This window comes from Papio anubis, chromosome 7, assembly GCF_008728515.1.
Source record: "Papio anubis isolate 15944 chromosome 7, Panubis1.0, whole genome shotgun sequence".
Classification (NCBI taxonomy): domain Eukaryota; kingdom Metazoa; phylum Chordata; class Mammalia; order Primates; family Cercopithecidae; genus Papio; species Papio anubis.
The window spans coordinates 7,328,103-7,348,494 of NC_044982.1; the positions used below are offsets into that span (position 1 = coordinate 7,328,103).

The 20,392-nt window shown below is 51.6% G+C and overlaps 1 protein-coding gene across 5 annotated transcripts in view; it reads left to right on the top strand.

Moving 5' to 3' along the window:
- BCL11B (BAF chromatin remodeling complex subunit BCL11B) overlaps positions 1-20,392 on the top strand; it is a 104,251-nt gene that overhangs the window by 39,082 nt on the left and 44,777 nt on the right. For 3 of the 5 annotated variants that reach the window (XM_021940285.2, XM_017960318.3, NM_001169077.1), the window contains 1 exon segment: positions 1,915-2,127. The exons of the other annotated variants lie outside the window; for them this stretch is intronic. In XM_021940285.2, coding sequence (XP_021795977.1) covers positions 1,915-2,127 — 213 coding nt within the window. 5 annotated transcript variants of the gene reach the window in all.

Below are 20,392 nucleotides of genomic sequence, written 5' to 3' on the forward strand. Positions count from 1 at the left end.
TGGCTGGATTGAGCCCAGGGATCTCAGACTTCCGCCCACTACGTGGCCCTTGCTCTAGAGATCCCAGGACCCCCGGTCACGTACCCAGCTGCAGCCCTAGAGGGAAGCAGAGCATTGCGGGCTTTGGGGACACAACTGGGTTCCAGTCTCAGATCTCCCTGAGCCTCAGTTTTCCCCCAGTGGAATGTGGATCTCTGCTGAGTGAGGTGGCCGTCATGACGATGGATGACCCAGAGCCCTCGGTGGTCTGCAGGGAAGGCCTACAGAGGGATTTGAGACCATGTGTGGACAGGATCAAATGCAGCGTCCGGTGCTGGGAGCTTCAGGCTAGGGCAGGCTTCCAGGAGGAGGCGGGCCCTGACCTTCCTTGAGGGACGTCACTAAATCTAGCATGGCTTTCCCATCAGCATCTGAGGCTGAAACCGTTTACTGGTTCCTCAGCCACATCCTTCCAGGGCTATCCCCAGCTCAGAAATACCCTGGGCCCTAGGCCTAACCTAGTATGAGGTCTTTGTTGGCTCAGAGGGGTCCGAGCAGTGTTAGTGTTAGCTTTGACCTCTTGACGGGACACTGACAGCTTGCAATCCCTAAGCAGGGGGTCTTCTTAAATGCCCTGATGCCTTGATCCTGGATAACCCATGTTTTAGAGGAACCAGGGCTGCAGAGAAAGAACCCTGGTTCTGGGGCCAGACAGCTGGGGTTTGGATGGGGCTGCTGATGCCTGCAGTTTTCTGCAGTCACGCCATCAGTTTCCTGGTCTGTGTAATGGGTGTAATGGGTATTCTAAGCCACAGCCGCCGTCAGTGTGTTAGGAAGTTCAGTCTAATGAAGGCTGACAGGCTCCTGGCTCATGGTGGCTTGCAGGATCCCGTGGCTCTCCTTGCGATGGGGGAATCCACGTGGGGGCCCTGGAGTGGGCAGACTCCCACCCATGCAGACCTGTGCTGGGCCTCCCTGGCAAAGCCGGCTGGGCCCAGCTGCCCATCCTCTTGTTGACGTTTCCTTTTTGTCTTTCTGATGCTTCCCTGCTCAATTATTTACCCAGGGAATTTGGGCTTCTTCACTTGTGGTTTTGGCAAGGGCTTCACACAAATGTTTTGCCCTGGTGGTCTCTTAGCCATTTAAGATAAACGGCTAAATCAAACGCAGGCCTTGCCGCGGAGCTGAGCGAGCTGTGGGGCTGGGCAGAGGCGGGGTTGGCCCTGGCCCTGTGTCCTTGCTGTCACATGGCGGGAGGCCTCCCAAGCCAGGCCGAGACATTAGGAGGGGGTGAGCAGCGCCAGGGTTTTCTTGGGGTGTGGTGGGGGGGTGTGAACCTTCTGAAGGGCACTGGGGCTTGGATGCAGCATGCTCGGTGCTGGGGGCTGGAGAGAGCCCCCAGCTGGTGGTCTGCCCGGCAGGAGGCTAACAGTGCCAGACACCTGGAGGCGGACCTGAGGTGTCCCGGGCCTGTACCAACAGCCCATCCTGATATAGCAAACGGGAGGCTCTGCGCTTCCCAGCTCTTCCAGGGAGGGGTAGCCCGAAGTTTTGGAAACAAATCCCCAAATGGAACCTGTTTGCTTGCTCCAGAGGCCCCCACGTGGGGGGTCCTTCCTGCGAGTGGGGCCCTGACAGCCCCCATTCACCCAGCCCCCTGCACTAGGCCCTCAGAGGCGGAGTCCTGCCTCCCCGACAGCCCAGCCTGGCAGCTGTGGAAACAGGGCCCTCCCCAATGCCCCCTGCCAACCTCCCCGAGCCCATTCCCTCACCTGTGTCCCGATTGCCTTCCCTGCAGGGCCTGGCACCCCGGGGGCCTCCCACCCCCGAAGGGTGGCCTGAGCCAAGCCCCACGCCCCGAGCCCCGTCCCACCCTGTGCCTCTCACACAGTCCAGGGCCCGACTGACCAGTCTTTTCTATTGTTTTTTCTCCAGGGCCGTGCAGGCCTGCCCAGCTGCCAGCGGTGGCCCCCATAGCTGCCTCCTCCCACCCTCACTCATCCGTGATCACTTCACCTCTGCGTGCCCTGGGCGCTCTCCCGCCCTGCCTCCCCCTGCCGTGCTGCAGCGCGCGCCCGGTCTCGGGTGACGGGACTCAGGGTGAGGGTCAGACGGAGGCTCCCTTTGGATGCCAGTGTCAGTTGTCAGGTAACAGACGACGCCGCGGTGGGGGGCGGGCCCCCGGGATGGCGGGTTGTGCCATGGGCAGCGCTGGAGCAAGGTGGGGACCCAGGGAGGAAGGGCAGCTCCCACCCAGAAGGTTTTTTGGGGTGCCAGGGGAAATGGTAAAGAATGTTCGCTGAACTATGAGCCAGGGCCCGGTGCCCCTTGGTCAGGAGTCCCCCATGGTGCCCCCACCCGTTCTGAGAGTCTTGCTCCCAGAATGCATTCCCCAGCCACCCAATCCCGCTTCTTTGGGTTGTTTAGCTACAGCTTAATTGGATAACACTTAACATCTGATATTTTCTTCTGCCCTTGCCACTGCCACCCCTTCCCCCACCCCAGACAACCCCCTGCCCCGCCAAGACAAGGCTAGGGGAAGATTCCTTGGTTGTCTGTGTACATTGCTGGAGCCGTCCAAAATGCTGAGTTTCTCTTTGGGAGAATGTGTTGCCCATTAGCTTTGAAAAAGAAAAAAAGTGGCTCAAAAGGAGCCTCTTAAAAAGCTGCGGCCACGAGAGGGAGTGAAACACTGTGGGGTGTGTGAGGGCTGGGGGTGGGGGCTGAGTACCTGCTGTGCGTCCGGCTCTGGGCCAGACCCAGACACAGCTGTTTGTGCCGACTCATCCCGCTCTCCTGGGAGGGCGGTGTGGCTGCCCATTCTACAGATGGGCAGATGGGGCAGTGTGGTGACACGAACTGGCCTCCTCTACATGCCCTGCCTCTCCCCAAGTGGAACCCAAGATCTTGTTCTGCCTAGCGTCTCTGGGAATCCTTGGAGTCCCTGGGAATTCAAGGGCAGAGGGCCCTCTCACAGGTCTATCCCCCCAGCATCTCGGTAGGGCCTGGTGTGAAAGCACTGTGGCCACGCAAGCCAGGATGCTGACACAGACACATGTGGTGAGCGGCCGTGGCCTGGTTTCTGTGGCAGGGGCAGGAAAGGAGAGGGGGGGATGCAGAGCTGGGGCAGATTTGATTGGTCCCTGCTTTGTCACTAGGCATGTTGCAGGCTTTCTCTTGACTTGAGTTGTGAAAGGAAGACAATTTTTATTGGGCAGGTTTTGTTTTTAATTGAAGCTGTCCCCAGGGACGGTCCCTGTTGGAGCCACAGCTCTGCAAAAGGCCATGGCCACAACTCTGTAAAAGGCCACAGGCAGCCCCTGCTCCCAGGTTCAGCACTCCCTGGGCTGCAGAGCTCCCTTGTAGGGTGGCCTGGAGCCTTTAGTATACCCTCCCTGCTGTGACAGGTGGTGACATCATAGGGTCTGGCTTCCAAGAGGGAGTTCTGGTTTCTTACTGGACTTGTGCCTTAAGTGCACAAAGCAAAACCCAAAATCTCCTGGGAAGGAGTCGGAACCACTTGCAAAGACGCCGGCTCCCTTCTCTGGGCTGTGCTGGTCCCCAGGTGCTCGGGGCTCCTGTCCTGGCTCAGTAGAACTGTTCTGTGAGTCTGTGGAAGGCCCTGCTTGCTGAGCAGGGGTGCCTGCTCTGTCTGGGTGGTTGCCCTGCTCTCTTGGCTTCCTGTCATTAGCGCTGCAGCCCCTGCAGCTACTGGGGGGGCCGTGCTATCAAAGATCAGCCTGAGTGTTTATTACTGGACGCGGTCGAGTTCTGTGGTACAGAAATCTGATCTCGCCAGAGGCTCACCCAGGGCTTTGCTTAACCCTCTGTTGGCCCTACTTAGAAGTTGCTGAAGTAGATGAGACTCATCTAGAGGACTGAGCCCTTCCCTCATGTGGCCAGGCCCGCTTAGCATCTTTGTATGGTGCTGAGCAGGAACTGTTACCATCCCCATTTTGCAGATGGAGAAGCAAAGGCTCGGGGAGGGAGAGTGGCTGGCCAGGGTGGCAAAACTGGGATTTGTCCTTGGCTGCCTCCTGAAAGGCCACCCCTCTTCCCGTGGAGCCACACTGCCTCTGCTGACATCCACAGGAGGTCAAATGAGCTTTCCACTGCCTTAGCTCTGGGGGACTCTGCCATCAGCAAGTCCTCATACATGCCATTAGGATCCTTGTGAGGGCTGTTTATGGAGGGCCTGCTGTGTGCTGCATTGTGCTGGGCATTTGTGTGCCTTCTTGAATTTAACCCTCACAGCAACCCTAATACTTTACTCTCCTCACTTTGCAGATGAGAAAATGTTCAGAGACGTTGAGTTCTCACAGCTCATCCATCCATCCATCCATCCATCCATCCATCCATCCATCCATCCATCCATCCGTCCATCCGTCCATCCATCCATGCATCCATCCATGCATCCATCCATGCATCCATCTATCCATCTGTCCATCCATCCGTCCATCCATCGGTCCGTCCGTCTGCTTACATCCGTCCGTAATGTCCGTCCGCATCCATGCGTCCGTCAAATCCATGCGTCCAAATCGATCCGTAAAATCCATCCTCGATAAAATCCAAATCCTCCGGGTCGTCAAATCAAATCCATCCATCCGTCCGTTCGTCCGTGTATCCGTCCAGCGTCCGTCAGATCCGTCATCCAAATCCAATCCAAATCCGTCAAATCCGTCCGTAATCCATCCATCCAAATCCATCCATCCATCCATCCGTCAAATCCATTAAATCCATCCATCCATCCGTCCAAATCCGTCAAAATCCATCCAAATCCATCCGTCCATCGGATCCGTCCAAATCCAAATCCGTAATGATCCGTCCATCCATCCGTCAACCATCCATCCTCCGTCCATCCATCCGTCAACCATCCATCCGGTACTCGTCTATTCCATCCGTCCATCTATCTGTCCATCCATTGCGTCCGGGCGTCCAAATCCGTCATCCGTCAAATCCAAATCCGTCCATTGCGTCCATCCGGTAAGTAAATCCGTCCATTGCGTCCGTCCGTCCGTCCGTCCGTCATCCATCCATCCATGTATCCATCCATCCATCCATCCATCCATCCATCCATCCATCCATGCATCCATCCATCCATCCATCCGTTCATCCATCCATCCATCCGTTCATCCATCCATCCATCCGTTCATCCATCCATCCATCCATTTATTCATTCTTTAGCTTGAAGCCATTTGGAAGGCCCCTAGCTTGTAGCACTGTGCACACACAGGAAGAGTCGGCAGGCGGGTCCCTGCCCTCTTGTAGCTTGCAGTCTGGTGGTGGGGAGAACAGAGAGTGGGGACCTGCAGAAGGGGAAAGAGGAGCAGGGAGGGAGGGAGTGGCGGAGGTGGGATTTGATCCCAGGCTGTCCATCCAGCACCTGCCACATCTTCGGCTTTGGCTCTTCATCTGGCATTAAAGGCCTTTTTCGATTTTACGCCTTGAGAGCTGCCAGGACTCAGAGCCTGTGAGCAACCAATGCTTGATTGCAGTGCTCTGGGAGGGGCGTGAGGAAGGGCAGTGTCCTGTTCCTGGGGTTGGGACTGCAGGAGGCTGAGCCCCTAGGACTGCTCCAGGAGACCCTTCTAAGGGGCCTGTTCTTACCTCCTGCCCTCTACCACCATGTCCAGTACAGTTTTCTGTTTTCATTCGGTCCCAGTTCATTGGCCCGCACCAGCTTGCACCACCATGTTTCCTGATCAATTTCAATACCTGAAACTATCCTATTCTGGTGTTTTTTTGTCCCTTTGTGGTTTGTGTCCCTAGCACTGGGCTGTTTGCTTAAGTGTTTTTAGTGCCTGTTTAATTAGTAGTTGGAATGGAGTCATTAAGTTCCCAGTAGCCTGTTAGGAAGAAGCAGGCCTTTGTAAAGATGGAATGGGCCTGCCGTCCTTACTTGGTTTTGTCCCTTTTCAGATCAGGATGCGCTGAACCCATCTCTTCAAATTAATACGGAGAACCCCAGTGTAAACGTGTTTCACACAGGTTAATTGCGTGCCTGTTACTGCATCCGCAGTTATTTATAGAAGGATGTGATTTTACCGGGGGGAGAAAACCACACAGGTATGTGTGTTTGTGCACACCCTGGGCTGGCAGCATCCCAGGTGGTCCTGCCTCCCGAGACCCCAAGCCTAGACCTCCTTCCAACGGTCGCAGTGCGGAGAAGGGACTCGGGGATCCTGACTCTTTTTGACTCTGCTGAAGGAATGTGGGGCTTTGAGTCTAGGCATTCCTGGGAACTGAGATTTCTTCCCTGAGAAATTTCACGTAGAGGATTTGGCACAGTGGCTGTGGGGTCAAGAGCCTCAGACTGTGGTCCTGGTCTTTGCTTCAGCTGGCCAGAGGCCCTAAAGAAGTCATTGCCTCAGTTTCCCCTTCTGTAAAAATACATCTTTGTGTGTATATGCGTATGTATGCAACATTTGAAAACGAGGCTCATGTTATTTTCTGAGACAGGTCAGCGTGGAGCTGCTGTGGGTGGAGTGAGCATGGGGCTAGCTAGGTTCCCAGGGCAGGGCGTGGGGCATTCAGAGAATGGTTTGGACACTCTTGGGCTTTGTGCCCCGCATGCTGGAACCCTTCCCTGTTCTGAGGCTTCCACGATTGGAAGGCGGTCGTCAAGTGTATGAGATTGCTTGGGGGTGAAGGCTGTTCTGCCCCGCGTAGTCATTTCCCCTCTCCATTCCTCAGTTTCCCCATCTACAAAACGGAGCTACGGATAGGACAGGCTCTGAAGGGTCGTTCTGGGGATTGTGTGAGATCATATGGGCCAGGTGCTGAGAACAGCGCCATGTGCCGAGTGAGCCCTGTCGAAGTTAGAGTCCATGCACGAGCCGAATGGGTTTCACAACACTGGGACTCCGTCAGGTCTCGTGGCAAGCTGGATCCTCGCTTTCCATTCTTAAAAGTATTTAGCCTCTTGGCTGGCTCAGATCATGTACCAGCTTTGGGAGGTGGAATAGGAACTGAGACACTTCATTGCATATTTAAAAGCTGCAAATGGTCATCAGCCACAGTGATTAATAAGTGTACTTGGTGAAGTTCAAGGTCTCACGCAAGAACACACAGGATCCCAGCTCAGGGAAGTGGAAGTGTTTGGATTTAATAGAGGGAGTCAGTTGCAGTCATTAGTATATGCTGAAATCACAGGGCAATCTTGTAAAGTTAAATTCAATTTACTTTTCTACTGAAATTGTGCTTGCTGTGTTATTTAACTAGTCTGGGGTTTCTTGGCATGGGTTAAAGGGACAATAAAGATAAAAGAATACCTGTAAGTAAATAGTAGGGTTTAACCATAGAATCTATCCTTTTCTCCTCCTTCAATTATATCCCAGTGTTCATTTTGTGTTGGTTTTATAACCAGAGCCGTCCAATGGGGCGCCGTGGATTAGACCACCCTAGCTGTGGAAGCCTGATGCAATTAATACAGTCTGCCTGGAAAGTGGCCTTATTTCTGGAAGTTTTATGTTAATGATATGGTCTGTGCTTTGCACATTTCATACCAGAACAAGAAGCAAGCTGTAGTTTCATTCTGGACTGGGTTTGATTAACACCGGAGGATCCATGGGAAGCCAAACGGTGATGCGGACAGAGATGGTAACCTCACCAGGCCCCTGCTGATGCGCCGCCTTGATTCTGGTGCAGGGGGTGCCAGAGGCACTCCAGGAGGGCGTTAGATTGGCCACTGAGACTGGAGGGAGGGGTGAGTATGGGGGTGAAGACAAAAAGAACCGTGTGAGTGAGCGTGTGTGGACAGCAGAGCTCCGTCATGGGAACGTTGGAAAACGTGCTCATGGGATTCCCTTTGCAAAGTAACGTTTGTTGTTAGGATCCTTCTGGGCTAACCAGACAGGTCCCAGGGTTGATGGGGGCTGGCTCGATGTAGGAAAAGGGCTTTCAGGGGAGTTATTAAAAATTTAGAGAGTCATCTGTATGCCTTGCAATGTCTACATCGCCCAAGGGCCGGTGGTCCCAGCATCCGCAAACCAGCATTTACAGCGCTGTTGCTCTTCCCGCATGCAAGTGCCATTGATTCCACCCTAGCACCTGCCTGCTTCTTGAGGTCACACTGCTGCAGAGGCTGTCCCTGCCCGCCTGCCTCGAGAACCCAGATGCCTCTTTCTGTGACCGGAGGAAGTGCCAGGAGAAGCCATGGAGAGCTGCAAGGCCCCCAGGGTGGGGGAAGCTGATTCTCAGAGTGCTGGAGGTAGCCAAGGGTGGCAGGGCTTGGTGGATGCCAGAAAGTCCCCTGTCCCACATAGCTGGAAAGTGACATTTCCTACAGCATCAGCAAGGGCCAGAGGAGCTGAGGAGTTGGGGGCAACAGAAGGGCTGCACTGTGGCTCTGTTGGGGGTGGGGCACCTACCAGCATGACTGTCCTTAGATAAAAGAGGCCCCAGCAAATCCCTGAGTGGAGATCGCTGCAGCCTCGCCAGATTCCATTTCACTCTCTGAGCTGGCCCTTCAGACGTTCTGAAGGCAGAGCTAAATCAAAGAATTCTGTTCAAATCCATACAAGATGTTGCTGTTTTTCTGCTCTGACAGGAGAGGCATTTGGAAGTGCAGTTTCTTTCTTTCTTTCTTTTTTTCCTTTTTTTTTTTTTTATAGCTGTCTTAAAAAGGAGTTTGGCTGTTTAGCACAGCTGGTGCTCATTACATTATGCACTGGCAATAAGATAGCATGTGTAATTAATTTTTAATGCAGTGCTGGATGCAGCGCTTTCAAGCAGTTAGTGGATGTGAAGAAGCAGCACTGGCCATGGACATCAGAGACCTCAGAGCAAGGCAGCCCCGTTCTCCTTTAAAGGGACTTGGAAAGTGGCAGAGGAGGCTGGCATTGCCCTCTGTGTGCAGCAGACTGGCCCAGAAATGGGTTCTTGGGTGACCTGAGGTCAAGTCAATCTTTAACAATCCAAGACCAGGGATCCCAAGAGATCATCTCCTCCAACCCCTTCATTATATAAATGGGGAAACCAAGGAAGATAGTGGGGATGAAGCCATGACATGTGGGTGGCAGAGCTGACTCATATACCTGGGTCTGCCCACTAGGCCATACTGCCCCTCTTGAGTTTTTATTGAAAACCAGAAGAGGAAATTCATCACCCAGTGGAAGCCACTTAAAGATGGATCTCTGCCTGACCGTGAGGCTCAGTGTGAAACCTGCAGTGAGACTGGGCAGCAGGTAGAGCTCTGATGTTGAGGAGCCCCACGTTGGGCGCCTTGGACTTCAGCTCTGCTATCTGCAGTGGGAGCACACTGGGCACATCCTGGGTTTGAGACTCTGGGGTTGTGCTTTGACAGCTGGCTGCCCCGTCCCCGTGGGGCTCTGTGGCATGGATGCGTGTTTGAAGTTAAATGTTATTGTGGACCCATATTAGACTGCAGGCATGGTGGGAAGCTCTAGAGATGGGGCCATCTCGGTCCTTCCCTTGCAGTGAATGGGTGTGAGTATGTGATCCTAGGCTAGCCACTTACTTCCTCTCTCCAAGCTTCAGTTTCACCATCTGTAAAATGGGGACACTGAAGTATTCGCTCACCATCCCTCCACTGGCAGGTCCCATGAACAGCTACCATCTGGGTGTGGCCATAGCCCATGACCAGCGCCTAGGGGAATCAGAGGGGAAAGGCCAGTGGGAGGGGAAGGAGGGAGAAAGCTGAGCTGCTGGAAAGCCTTTTGAGACCGTGGCCTTGGGTACCCAGCACACCGGTGATGACTTAGCTCTTGGAAAGCCACTTGCCTGGGAGAGTTTCTTAGTATGAATGAAGGCAGAGGAAGGGCCAACATCATCAGCATTCCTGGGGCTTGCCACTGTTTGCTAAAGGGCCAGCTCAGTCCTAGGCATGACATCTCATCGTCATAATGCTCCCAAGAAGAGGCACTCCCCCACCCTTTTGCTTATGAGGATAGTGGGGCTCAGAGAGGCCACACAACCCACCAGGGGTCACACAGCACACAAATAGCAGAACTTGGACAGAGAGTCTCAAAACAGAGATTCACACTCAGGTCTGGCCAGCCTCCCAGCTGTGCTCGGAGCTCTCCCCTCCAGCTTCCTATTGGGCTGTAGTGGACAACAGAGAAGGAGCTGCTGGTAGAAAACCAGATCAAACTCCAATTTATTTCCTGGGAGGGTCCTGAAGGTCGTCCTTCATGCACTGGTCATCCTTGTGCCAGACCCTGGGCTAGACTGAGGGATCTGGAAATGGGCATGACAGGGTCCTTGCCCTAGAGGAACTCACCATGGTGGAGGTGCCCATGGAGGGCCTCCTCACTCAGCGGATATGAAATGTATGTCTCCATGGCGCCTTTCTCTATTTGAAAAAAATGAATAATTTGGCTGCCGCCCGGGTGCTCTGTCCCTTATTGCCATGGCGCAGCTCAGGAGCAGATCTCAGGATGGGGAGGTGTTCCGCCTGAGGACAGCTTGTCCCTGTGCTAACACTGCTGAGCGCAGGGGTACCTTCTGTGAGGATTTTTACCTGAATGAGGCACAAGTGGGGCCTGACTGCATTGGAATCCACGTGATTATTGGTGTGGTTTTGACTCTCGTTTTATCCAAGGGTGCAGGGGGGCCAAGGCTGGTCCATAACTGTGTGTTATGTGGAAGAAGTGAGAGAGTAATGGGTTTTCCATGAAAGGTGGTGCTGCTTCTGGAAACGGGGCATACGCATGTTCATCCTCATGGAGCAGCGCTGTATCACACCGAATTGTGTGAACTGAGGGTCACCTGGACCACTCTTGGAAAATGCTCCTGACCCCCATAGGGTTCCTTTCAGAGAATCTGTGTTCTCTGCACCTGAGATCAAATGTGTGCCTAAGCAATTCTGGTCCCTGGCTCCCACCACCCTACCCTCTCCACAAAATGGTAGACATGAGGGGCAGGTAAGGGAACAGAAGAGATCTCTTTGCAGATATTATATTTTTTAAAAATGGTCCTGTGTAATAAGCAGCAGCTAAGGAGACAGAAAGACAGTAGATGAGGAGAGTGCCGATATCTTCCATGGGGAAAAATGAATGAACTGAAAGAGAATATTATTTTTCTAGAATACAGAAAGCTGTCCTCTCACAGATCAGCTGGAATTCCAAGGTGGATTACGGACTTCTTCCAACTCCCATTGACAGTGTTTCTTACTAGGCAAAGGGAAGGGCCACTTTTTCCGAAAGGGGAAAAAAGCTTTCAGACAAAGCTTGGACCAACCCCTGAACTGCAAATTAGCTCAAGTGACCATGCATACTTATATTCCTAATTTAAATAATTATTTATGTCAAATACTCATTGTGAAACTTGAAAATGTGGTATTACATTTACATCAAATAAAGTTTACTTGTAGCAGAAAGAAAGAGAGAAAGAAAGAAAGGAAAGGAAGGAAGGAAGGAAAGAAAGAAAAAGAAGGAAATGAAAGGGCTGGGCTTACGGGAGCTGGGAGGGTCGGGAGATCTGCTGGGGTTTTACCGCTGGGAAATGTGAGGCCGAGGGTCCAGTCCACTGTGGGCAGTGACACGTGTGGATGTCGTGTCTTCTGGGAAGGGGCCTGCTGACTCCAAGCTTCCTCCAGCCCTGGCTGGACGTAGAGGGAAACAAAGTCACCGATCCTCAGTCCACCAGAAGGCAGTTTTGACCTTGAAGAAGAGGGCTGGAGCATGGGCAAGATTTTCTCATCCGATCACCTCAAATTGGGTTTTGGGGGTCTGACTGGGAGTCAGGGACTTGGCATGTGGTCCCACGCCAGCCTTGACCAAGTCCATTTCCTCGACCAGGCTCATCTCTGTGTCTCCAGTGGCTGGGGCGGGGCTGAGTCCCAGCAGGTGCCCAGGAGATGCTGGGGGATGATGAAGACCCAGAAAAGGCGGTGTCTACACCCATGAGAGAAAGCAGAGGAAACACAGAGAACGCTGCTAGCCACATTCTTTTATGAGCGTCCTCCTTGTTTTTGTACACAGGGCAGTGGAATCCATTTTTTTTCCCCACGTGAAAGAAATCACAGCCCTTATGAAAGCCTGAGGCGTTCTTTGTTGTTTTTATGGTGGGGGGAGAGGGGAACCAAATGTACTTGACTTTTCAAACCTGAGGGCAGGGTTGGGGTGGAGGGGCTGTGTTCTGTGTGTATTTCACAATTAAACCCAAATAGTCTAAACCATGATATATAGTTTATTCCAACATAATCAAGGCTGGTCACTTTTACCCAAAAAGAAGTGGGACTAGAACCCTCGGTGGGCAGGGGCCCCTCTGTGGGGCCAGCGTTATCCCGGGGAAACCAGATCAAACTCAGATATGGTCCCTGAGAGGGTCCCCCAGGTCTTCCTTCATATGCTGGTCATACATGTGCCAGACCCTGGGCTAGAGTGTAGGGATCCAGAAATGGGCATGACAGCGTCCTATAGGAACTCACTGCGGTAGGGTGCCCCAGGTGGAGCCTTCTCTCCCAGATCTGAATTTGGGCTTTCCAGGCAGCTCCTTTCATAGTTCACAGGTGAGAGGTGACAGGACCTGCTCCTGGTTTTTGCAGATGTGAATTTGTTTTCCTTGCGCATCTGGTGGACGGCACAGGCGGGATTTGAATTCAAGCCTCCTCGAGCCTGCGGCCCACATGGGCATCCTGCTCCTGTCCTTGCGTCTGGCTCCTGGCCTGCCCCTCCCACCCGGCCTCGTACCTGGCAGGTGTGAGTAGGAGCAGCCAAGGGAGAGGAGTGAGCTCGTGAATCATGGAGCTGCTGCTGGGCCAGCCTGAGCCCCGGGTAATTAGAACGCCAGTATTGTATGATTCTTAAGGAAGGGATCAGAGGGCTCAGGACTTCTCCAGGGAGGTGAATGCAAAAATGGAGTCACTACCTGCAGAAATGGGGGCCCCTGGAATCTTTTCATAAAACAGGACATTTTTAATTATTGCCTTTGTTAAGAAGTGAGGAATGGCTGGTGGGGCGAGGCCCGCTGGGTGCGTGAGTCTGCTCTTGGTGTTGTATTTAACCAGTCCTTTCTGACTCAAGTTCTTTTGCATGAATTTCCTTGCGTTTTATTAGCCAGCTCAGTTATTAGCATTTTAATCTTAAAAAATACCATTGATCAAGGGTCCACTCTGTGCTGTGGGCTTTCTGTGTATCTCCAGTGATTCTCACAGTGCTTCGATGGTGAGTTTTTTAAATTGTGGTAAGATAAACATTAGATTTACCATTTTAACCATTTTTAAGTGCACAGTTCGGTGGCAATAAGTACATTGCAATTGATATGCAACCATCACCACCGTCCATCTCCAGAGGTTTTCCATCATCCCAAACAGAGCTCTGGCCCCATTAAACACTAACTTCCCATTTCCCCTCTCCCCAGCCCCCCATTCTCCATTCTGTCTCTCTGAATGTGACTATTCTAGGTTCCTCAGGTAAGTGGAATCATAGTGCTTGTCCTTTTGTGCCTGGCTCATTTCACTTAGTATAGTGTCTTCGAGGTCCATCCTTGTTGTAGCATGTGTTACAATCTCCTTCCTTCTTGAGGCTGAATAATATTCTATCATATGGATAGACCACATTTTGCTTATCCACCCATCCGTAGATGGACAGTTGGGCTGCTTTTGGCTATTGTGAATGGCACAACTAAGAACATGGGTGGACAATAATCTGTTTGAATCCTTGCTTTCAGTTCTTTTGGGTTTATACCCGGAAGTGGAGTTTCTGCATCAAAGGGTAATCCTATATTTAAATTTTTGAGGAATTACCAGACCGTTTTTCACGGTGGCTACACGGTTTTACGTTCTCACCGACGGTGCACAAAGGTTCTTATTTCTCCACATCCTCATCTGACTGTTGGGTAATTTTAGTGTTTTTTGGACAGTTGGAGTTGATAGCCAAGGAACCTGCCTCTCAGGGATGCGACAACTGTCCCAAGTTAGGTGGGTAACAAACCTGAGGGCGATTTGAATCCAGCCTCAGCCGGCCTGGGTGTGGCACCTGTAGTCACTGCCAGACTGCTGGGGGCTACTACCTTCAGTATATTTTAGTTGAGGGTCTTGAATCCCCTTTGTCTTGGAAATGGTTCCCCAAGACAGTTCTCAGCTCTGTCTCCCAGGACAGCTTTTTTTTTTTTTTTTTGGTTAACAAAGCTGAACATTTAGCTACCTTGATAGTTTGGGGAAGAAAATTCTAAAAATGGACAATTTCCATTGTTCTTTCTGTTGTGTCTTCAGGATGTTGATTTGAGTGTGACTTAGCAGAAGGAACCCCGTATTTGGAATCAGAATCCCTAGGAGCGAGGTAGAGCTCACTCGGTGTCCTGTGCACGCTTTGGCCCTCTCTGAGCCTTGTGGGGTCTTCCTGCCTGATGGGAATCATCACACTGGTTTTGCCTCCTTGGCTGGGCTGGGAGGGACTGGGGACAGGGAATCTCAAGTGAGTGGCCTTGAGTCCTTTGTGTATTGGGATGGTAATTGCAATGATTTTTATTAGTGGTTGTGTTTTCTCTCTATTGTCCTGTATTAGTGTCCCAGGGCTACTGTAGTAAATGGGTACAGACTGGGTGGCTTAAGACAATAAGAAATTGATTCTGTGGTCGGGTGCGGTGGCTCACACCTGTAATCCCAGCACTTTGGGAGGCTGAGGTGGGTAGATCTCTTGAGCCCAGGAGTTCAAGACCAGCCTGGGCAACATGGCGAAACCCATTCTCTAAAAAAATTAGCCAAGAATGGTGGCATACACCTGTAATCCCAGCTACTGGGGAGGCTGAGGCACGAGGATCCCTTGAGCCCAGGGAGGTTGAGGCTGCTGTGAGCTGAGATCGTGCCACTACACTCCAGCCTTCGGCAACACAGTGAGACCCTGTCTCAAAAAAAAAAAAAAAAGAAAGAAAGAAAAGAAATGTATTCTCTCACAGTTTGGGAGGCCACAGGTCCAAGACGGAGGTGTCGGCAGGGCCGTGCTCCCTGATTCCCTGCCTCTGTGGGCACACAGCTTTCTGCTCTGGGTTTGTCTTCTCTTCTGAACAATTAAAATAAAAAAGACAATTGTCTTTGGATTCAGGACCCACCTAGACCATCCGGAATGATCTCGTCAAAAGCCTTCACTTAATCACACCTGCAGTGATCTTTTCGCCAGATAAGCTCACATTTACAGGTCCTGGGATCTGGCTGTGGCCCCATTCAATCTTCTCTGCATGCCTCTTGCTGGATTCTAGGCCCTTCCAGGGCAGGAAACCCAGTTGGTCTCCTCGGTGGACTGAGGTCTGGGACAGGTTCAGGCACTTACAGGGGATTCCCCAAGTGTCTCCTGCATTGAACCTGGAGCTGGTTTTTGACAAGATGGACACATGTTCCTTTTTTCTCAGGAATGTGGTGGTTCTGAAATGCCTGGCCCTTCGGCACTCAGACTTCTGTGTTTCTGGAAGGCAGTGTGGTCACATGTGGCCCCCAGCCCTGCCACCACGCTGAGTCAGAGCACAGCTATTAACAATAGGGCGGGGGGATGGTTTCAGAAAATCTGCGGCTGGGCGCAGTGGCTCATGCCTGTAATCCCAGCACTTTGGGAGGCCGAGGCGGGCGGATCACGAGGTCAGGAGATCGAGACCATCCTGGCTAACACAGTGAAACCCCATCTCTACTAAAAACACACACACACACACAAAATTAGCCAGGCATGGTGGCGGGCACCTGTAGTCCCAGCTACTTGGGAGGCTGAGGCAGGAGAATGGCGTGAACCCGGGAGGCAGAGCTTGAAGTGAGCCGAGATCGCTCCAGTGCACTCCAGCCTGGGCAATAGAGTGAGACTCTGTCTCAAAAAAAAAAAAAAAAAAAATCTGCAATAATTATTATGAGAATTAACAGAGTTGAATAGGAGCTAGAAATAACTGGACACACACTTGCCTATAATCCAGATTTTAAAAGAAAATATAATTATTTTTGTAAACTGGCTCTGAGAAGCCAGGAGTATTTTTAGTTTGCATCTTCTAAGATACGGTACATGTTTTCAGGGGGAGGAGCTTGGAGCCCACTGGCATGTGATGATGTCACCAGGTCAGAGCACACCTGAGGCCTGTGGGGAGGGGGTGGTGGCAGGCGGCGGGGTCGGAGGTTAAGGAGCCCAGTTCTGAGTACCATTTTACTGAGCTTGTATTTGAGGAGAGGTGCTCCACCAGCCTACCGCGGCTTCTGTGGGTGCTGGAGCCTGGGATGTCCCGGCTACTCCCCATCTGGAAGCCGGTAGCATTGAGAGAACAGCAGCTGGTTCAGCTCAGAGGCCTGGGGGTGGGAGTTCCCCCTGGATGAGGTGGACCTGACAGGGTCTGAGCGGACCTGCAAGAAATAACCAAGACTTGAGGGAGAACATTCCACGGCTTTTTCATTTGGAGCCAAACATTGCCTCATGTAATTTTCTCCCTGGTTTTTCCCATTGCCTCTGCCAGGGTCCTTGTGCCTGGCACAGATCCATAATAAAAGGCCCTGTGTGTGTGTGTGTGTCTGTATGTGTGTGTGTTTGTACGGGTGAGAGTGTATATGTGCATACATGTGCATGTGTGTACACGTGTATATGTGAGTGTATGTGTATGTGGGTATTTGCATATGTCAGCATATGTGTATGTGTGCACATGTGTACATGTCTGCATATGTCAGCATATGTGTATGTGTGCACGTGTGTACATGTCTGAGTGTATATATAAGCATGCATGTGTGTACATATCTGAGTGTATATATGAGCATGCATGTGTGTACATGTGAGTGTATATATGCATATTTGTGTATATGTGTGCATGTACACACACGTATTTGTGTGTGCACATGTGTATGTGGGTATTTGTGCATGTCAGTGTATATGTGAATGTGGGGATGTGCATGTGTGTACATGTCTGAGTGTATATATGTGCATGCATGTGTATGTGTGTAGATGTGAGAGCATATGTGCACATGTATGTATTTGTGTGTATGTGCACACGTGTGTGCATATGTATGTATGTGGATAGTTGTGTGTGCATATGTGAGTACATATGTGTATATCTGAGTGTATGCAGTATATGTGCATATATGTGTGTGCATGTGTGTATGAGTGATTTTGTGTGTGAGCATGTATGCATATGCATATGTGCATGTTGAGTGTGTGTGTGTGTGTGTGTGTGTGTGCAGTCCAGGGAGAACTATCAGCACAGAACAGGCCCCTCCCAACCCCTCATGCTCCGTGTTTATGGTGAGGGCACTTGTGATTCTTTCTCTTCCCTGAACTTTCTGATTCTTCCTGGATTGTGGTGTGTGTCCATCCTGAGGCCTGCTGAGGCCTTTGAGGGCGAGTCTCTCTCTAGAACTGACTTCACCTTCTCAGTACCTCCTCGGGGAGACTGACCCCCCTGCCCCCAATCTCAGAGGGAGCCCACAATCCACAGTGCTGGGAAATGTGGCCAGTCTGGTGTGTGACCCACCAGGAGTGAGTGCAGAGAGAATAAGGGCTGTGGAGGTGGACGGTGGGTTCAAATCCCGACTCGGATGTCTCTGAGCTTTGGCCTTGGGCGGGTAGCCCAGCCTTTGTGTGCATCTGGTTCCCCACCTGTGGCATGAGAACAGCACCATCTTACGACTGAGAGTGGGCGGCTAGCAGTGATAATGGGGTGCTGTGCTAAGCGTTCATTGTGGGCTTCATCTTCAATATCCCTCACCCCAATTCTGTGAGGAAGGCACTTTTCACATCCCCTTTTTACAGATGAGGAAACGGAGGCAGTCCGATTTCAGAACACTTTACGGCTTTATCCTACCTTAGAGTCTTTCCCTGTTACACTGTGCCGCCTTAAGCAGCAGCTGGCCTGTGAAAGGGGCTGAATAGTAGCAGGTATTACTGCTATATTTTTATTGTTGTTATAACTATGATTATTATTATTGCAGTCACTGTCATTGCTGCTTCCCCGGGAGGAGGCATTCCAGGGTCCACGGGGCTTTTTCCTCTGTTCCCGGCGCTGCCCTCTGTTCCTGGGGGCCGCATTCATCCTCTCATCTCTCAGCCGCTACTTCCCTGCTTTTCTCCTCCGTTTCGGGTTTGTGTGTATTTGAGGTCTCTTTCTCCTCTAATTGAGATAATGAACACAGTGTTTCCAGAACCACTGCACTAAAAGTCAAGTGCAAAGTGATGGTTTTCATTTGTTGTTCTCTCTCTTTCTCTCTCTTAATATACATCTCTTTAAGAAGGGATTGGCTGAAAGCAAACAGCTAATAACCTATGGATTTATGGAGGCAGTGTGAGCTGGCTTAATAAGCTTTTATACCTGGAATCAGTGTTCTGCCCCTTTAAGTTGAAACTCCAACGTGCCTTGGTATTTTACAGTGCCTGGTTTCGTTTATGCTGGAGCCAGACTTACTATGTGAGAGCCGTCCGCATGCTGGAATTAGTCTTAAGCTTGCTTCTGTGGCGTTGCCAAATTCCATGTTTGTGTTTTATTTAGAATTCTTTTCACGGCCAGCCGATTCTGTACCGGCACACATAGGCACTGTTGCGCCCCATGGAGAAAATAAGCAAGCTTGCGTTTTCTTTGGCAGGGGCCGCGGCCACAATAGACTGCGGTCTCCGAAACATTTTTTAAAAGCTATTTTAACCCATAACAGATGCATAAAGTCGGCTCAGGCATGCCAGTTTTCTTAGTTTTAATTAAAAAATAATTACAGTCTAATGGGATGTTAGTGACACATTTGGATGAATGGTGGGTGACATTATCTGCAACTTATAAATTAGTGCCTCTCCCTTGGCCGGAGCAGGGGTGGGGAAGGGCTGGGGAGGGAGAATGTGGATCTCTGTTCTTAATTGCAGGGTGGGGGCTGGGGGAGGTGGGGGTCCTTCTGGGCATGGAGGCAGCCAGTGGAGCCCTTGGTGAGAGGTTAGCATCGCTCAGAAGGGACATTCCGCTGTGGCTGTCCAGGTGACAGTGCTGTCAGGAGGAATGGTGGTCTGGGAGCATCCCGCACCCCTGCATGCTTGATGAACTCACCTGTGGAGTTCTTCAACCGGGAGATGGCTGTACCTGGGTGCTGCAGCCTCAAGCCAGCACTTACTTCCTGACCCCCGTGACCCCTCCCCTGCTTCAGGGGAGAAGCATATCAGTTAGAAGCACATCGACCTCCTGGGGCCATGGGAATAAGATGCTGCTGGGAAGGTAAAGAGGCAGAACAGCACCATCCTGCCAGGTCCCCACGCTCCTAAGAAGGCTGCATCCAGATGCTCATCCTGTTTGTTTGTTTGTTTTTAATATTTAAATTTATTTTCAGTTCCAGGATACATGTGTGCAGTATGTGCAGGATTGTTACATAGGTAAACGTGTGCCATGGTGCTTTGCTGCATGTTTTTTTTTTTTTTTCTTTGAGATAGGGTCTCACTCTGTCACCCAGGCTGGAGTGCAGTGGCATGATCATAGCTCACAGCAGCCTCAACCTTCTGGGCTCAAGTGATCTTCCTGTCTCAGCCTCCCAAGTAGCTGGGATTATGGGCGTGTACCGCCATGCCCAGCTAACTTTTAAAATTTTTTTGTAGCGATAGGGTCTTGCTATGTTTCCCAGACTGGTCTCAAACTCCTGGCCTCAAGTGATCCTCTCTCTTCAGCCTCCCAAAACATTGGGATTACAGACATGAGCCACCACACCTGGCCACACCTGGGTTCAGATTTTATGTAGAAGTTGCCCCTCATTGAAATCTGGAGCGGAGGGCAGTAGGCTGAGGTGTCCCTGGGAGGCAAGGTCTTTGTGGGAATTGAAGCTAGGAACAGGCAGGGCCATGGACGGGGGGACACTGACCGTGCCAGGAGGGAAGGGGAACCTCTGTGTTGTTTCACCAAGGGGGTCAGTAATGTCCTCTCCACTAATTAGGTAGCTGATAAATGGTGACCTGTTGTTCCCACACTTGAGCCCAGGTTCTGCCTGTCCTCCGTGGGGTCTGAGGACCAGGTCTGGGGAGAGGGAGGAGTCAGTGTCCTGGGGCCCAGCCTCTGGGGACTTGCTTCCTCTCCAGCCCTGCTGGGAGGAGGAGCACTGGAGGACTGGGATGTGTCACCTTGAGCGTTCCAGCATCAGAAGCAAGATGCTGGCCCCAGCAGTACCTTGGTGCCTGGGCGCACTGGGCAGCCCCTCAGGGGCCCTTGCCAGGGGCCCCGTGCCTTGTTGCCAGCTGCTTTCCAAGCAGTGCCCCAGAGAGGGGATGGGACGTGCCCCAAGTCCCTGCGCTGAGCTAGGACACATGTGGCTGACACTGGACTCTACGCCTTCCCCTTAGACCTTTGTGCTCTGCTAAAGCTCATGGACTCTGCAGCCTGTGGCGTCCGGGAGTGTGGGAGACAGGCACAGGCTGGGGTTCTGCATTTGTACTTTCGGGGTGGTAGGACTTACCATTGCCCGTGGAGTAAAATGAGGGTTTCTTAGACAATATTTCCCTGAGCCCAGATTCCTCAGAAGTGAAAATTAAGTTCTTCTATT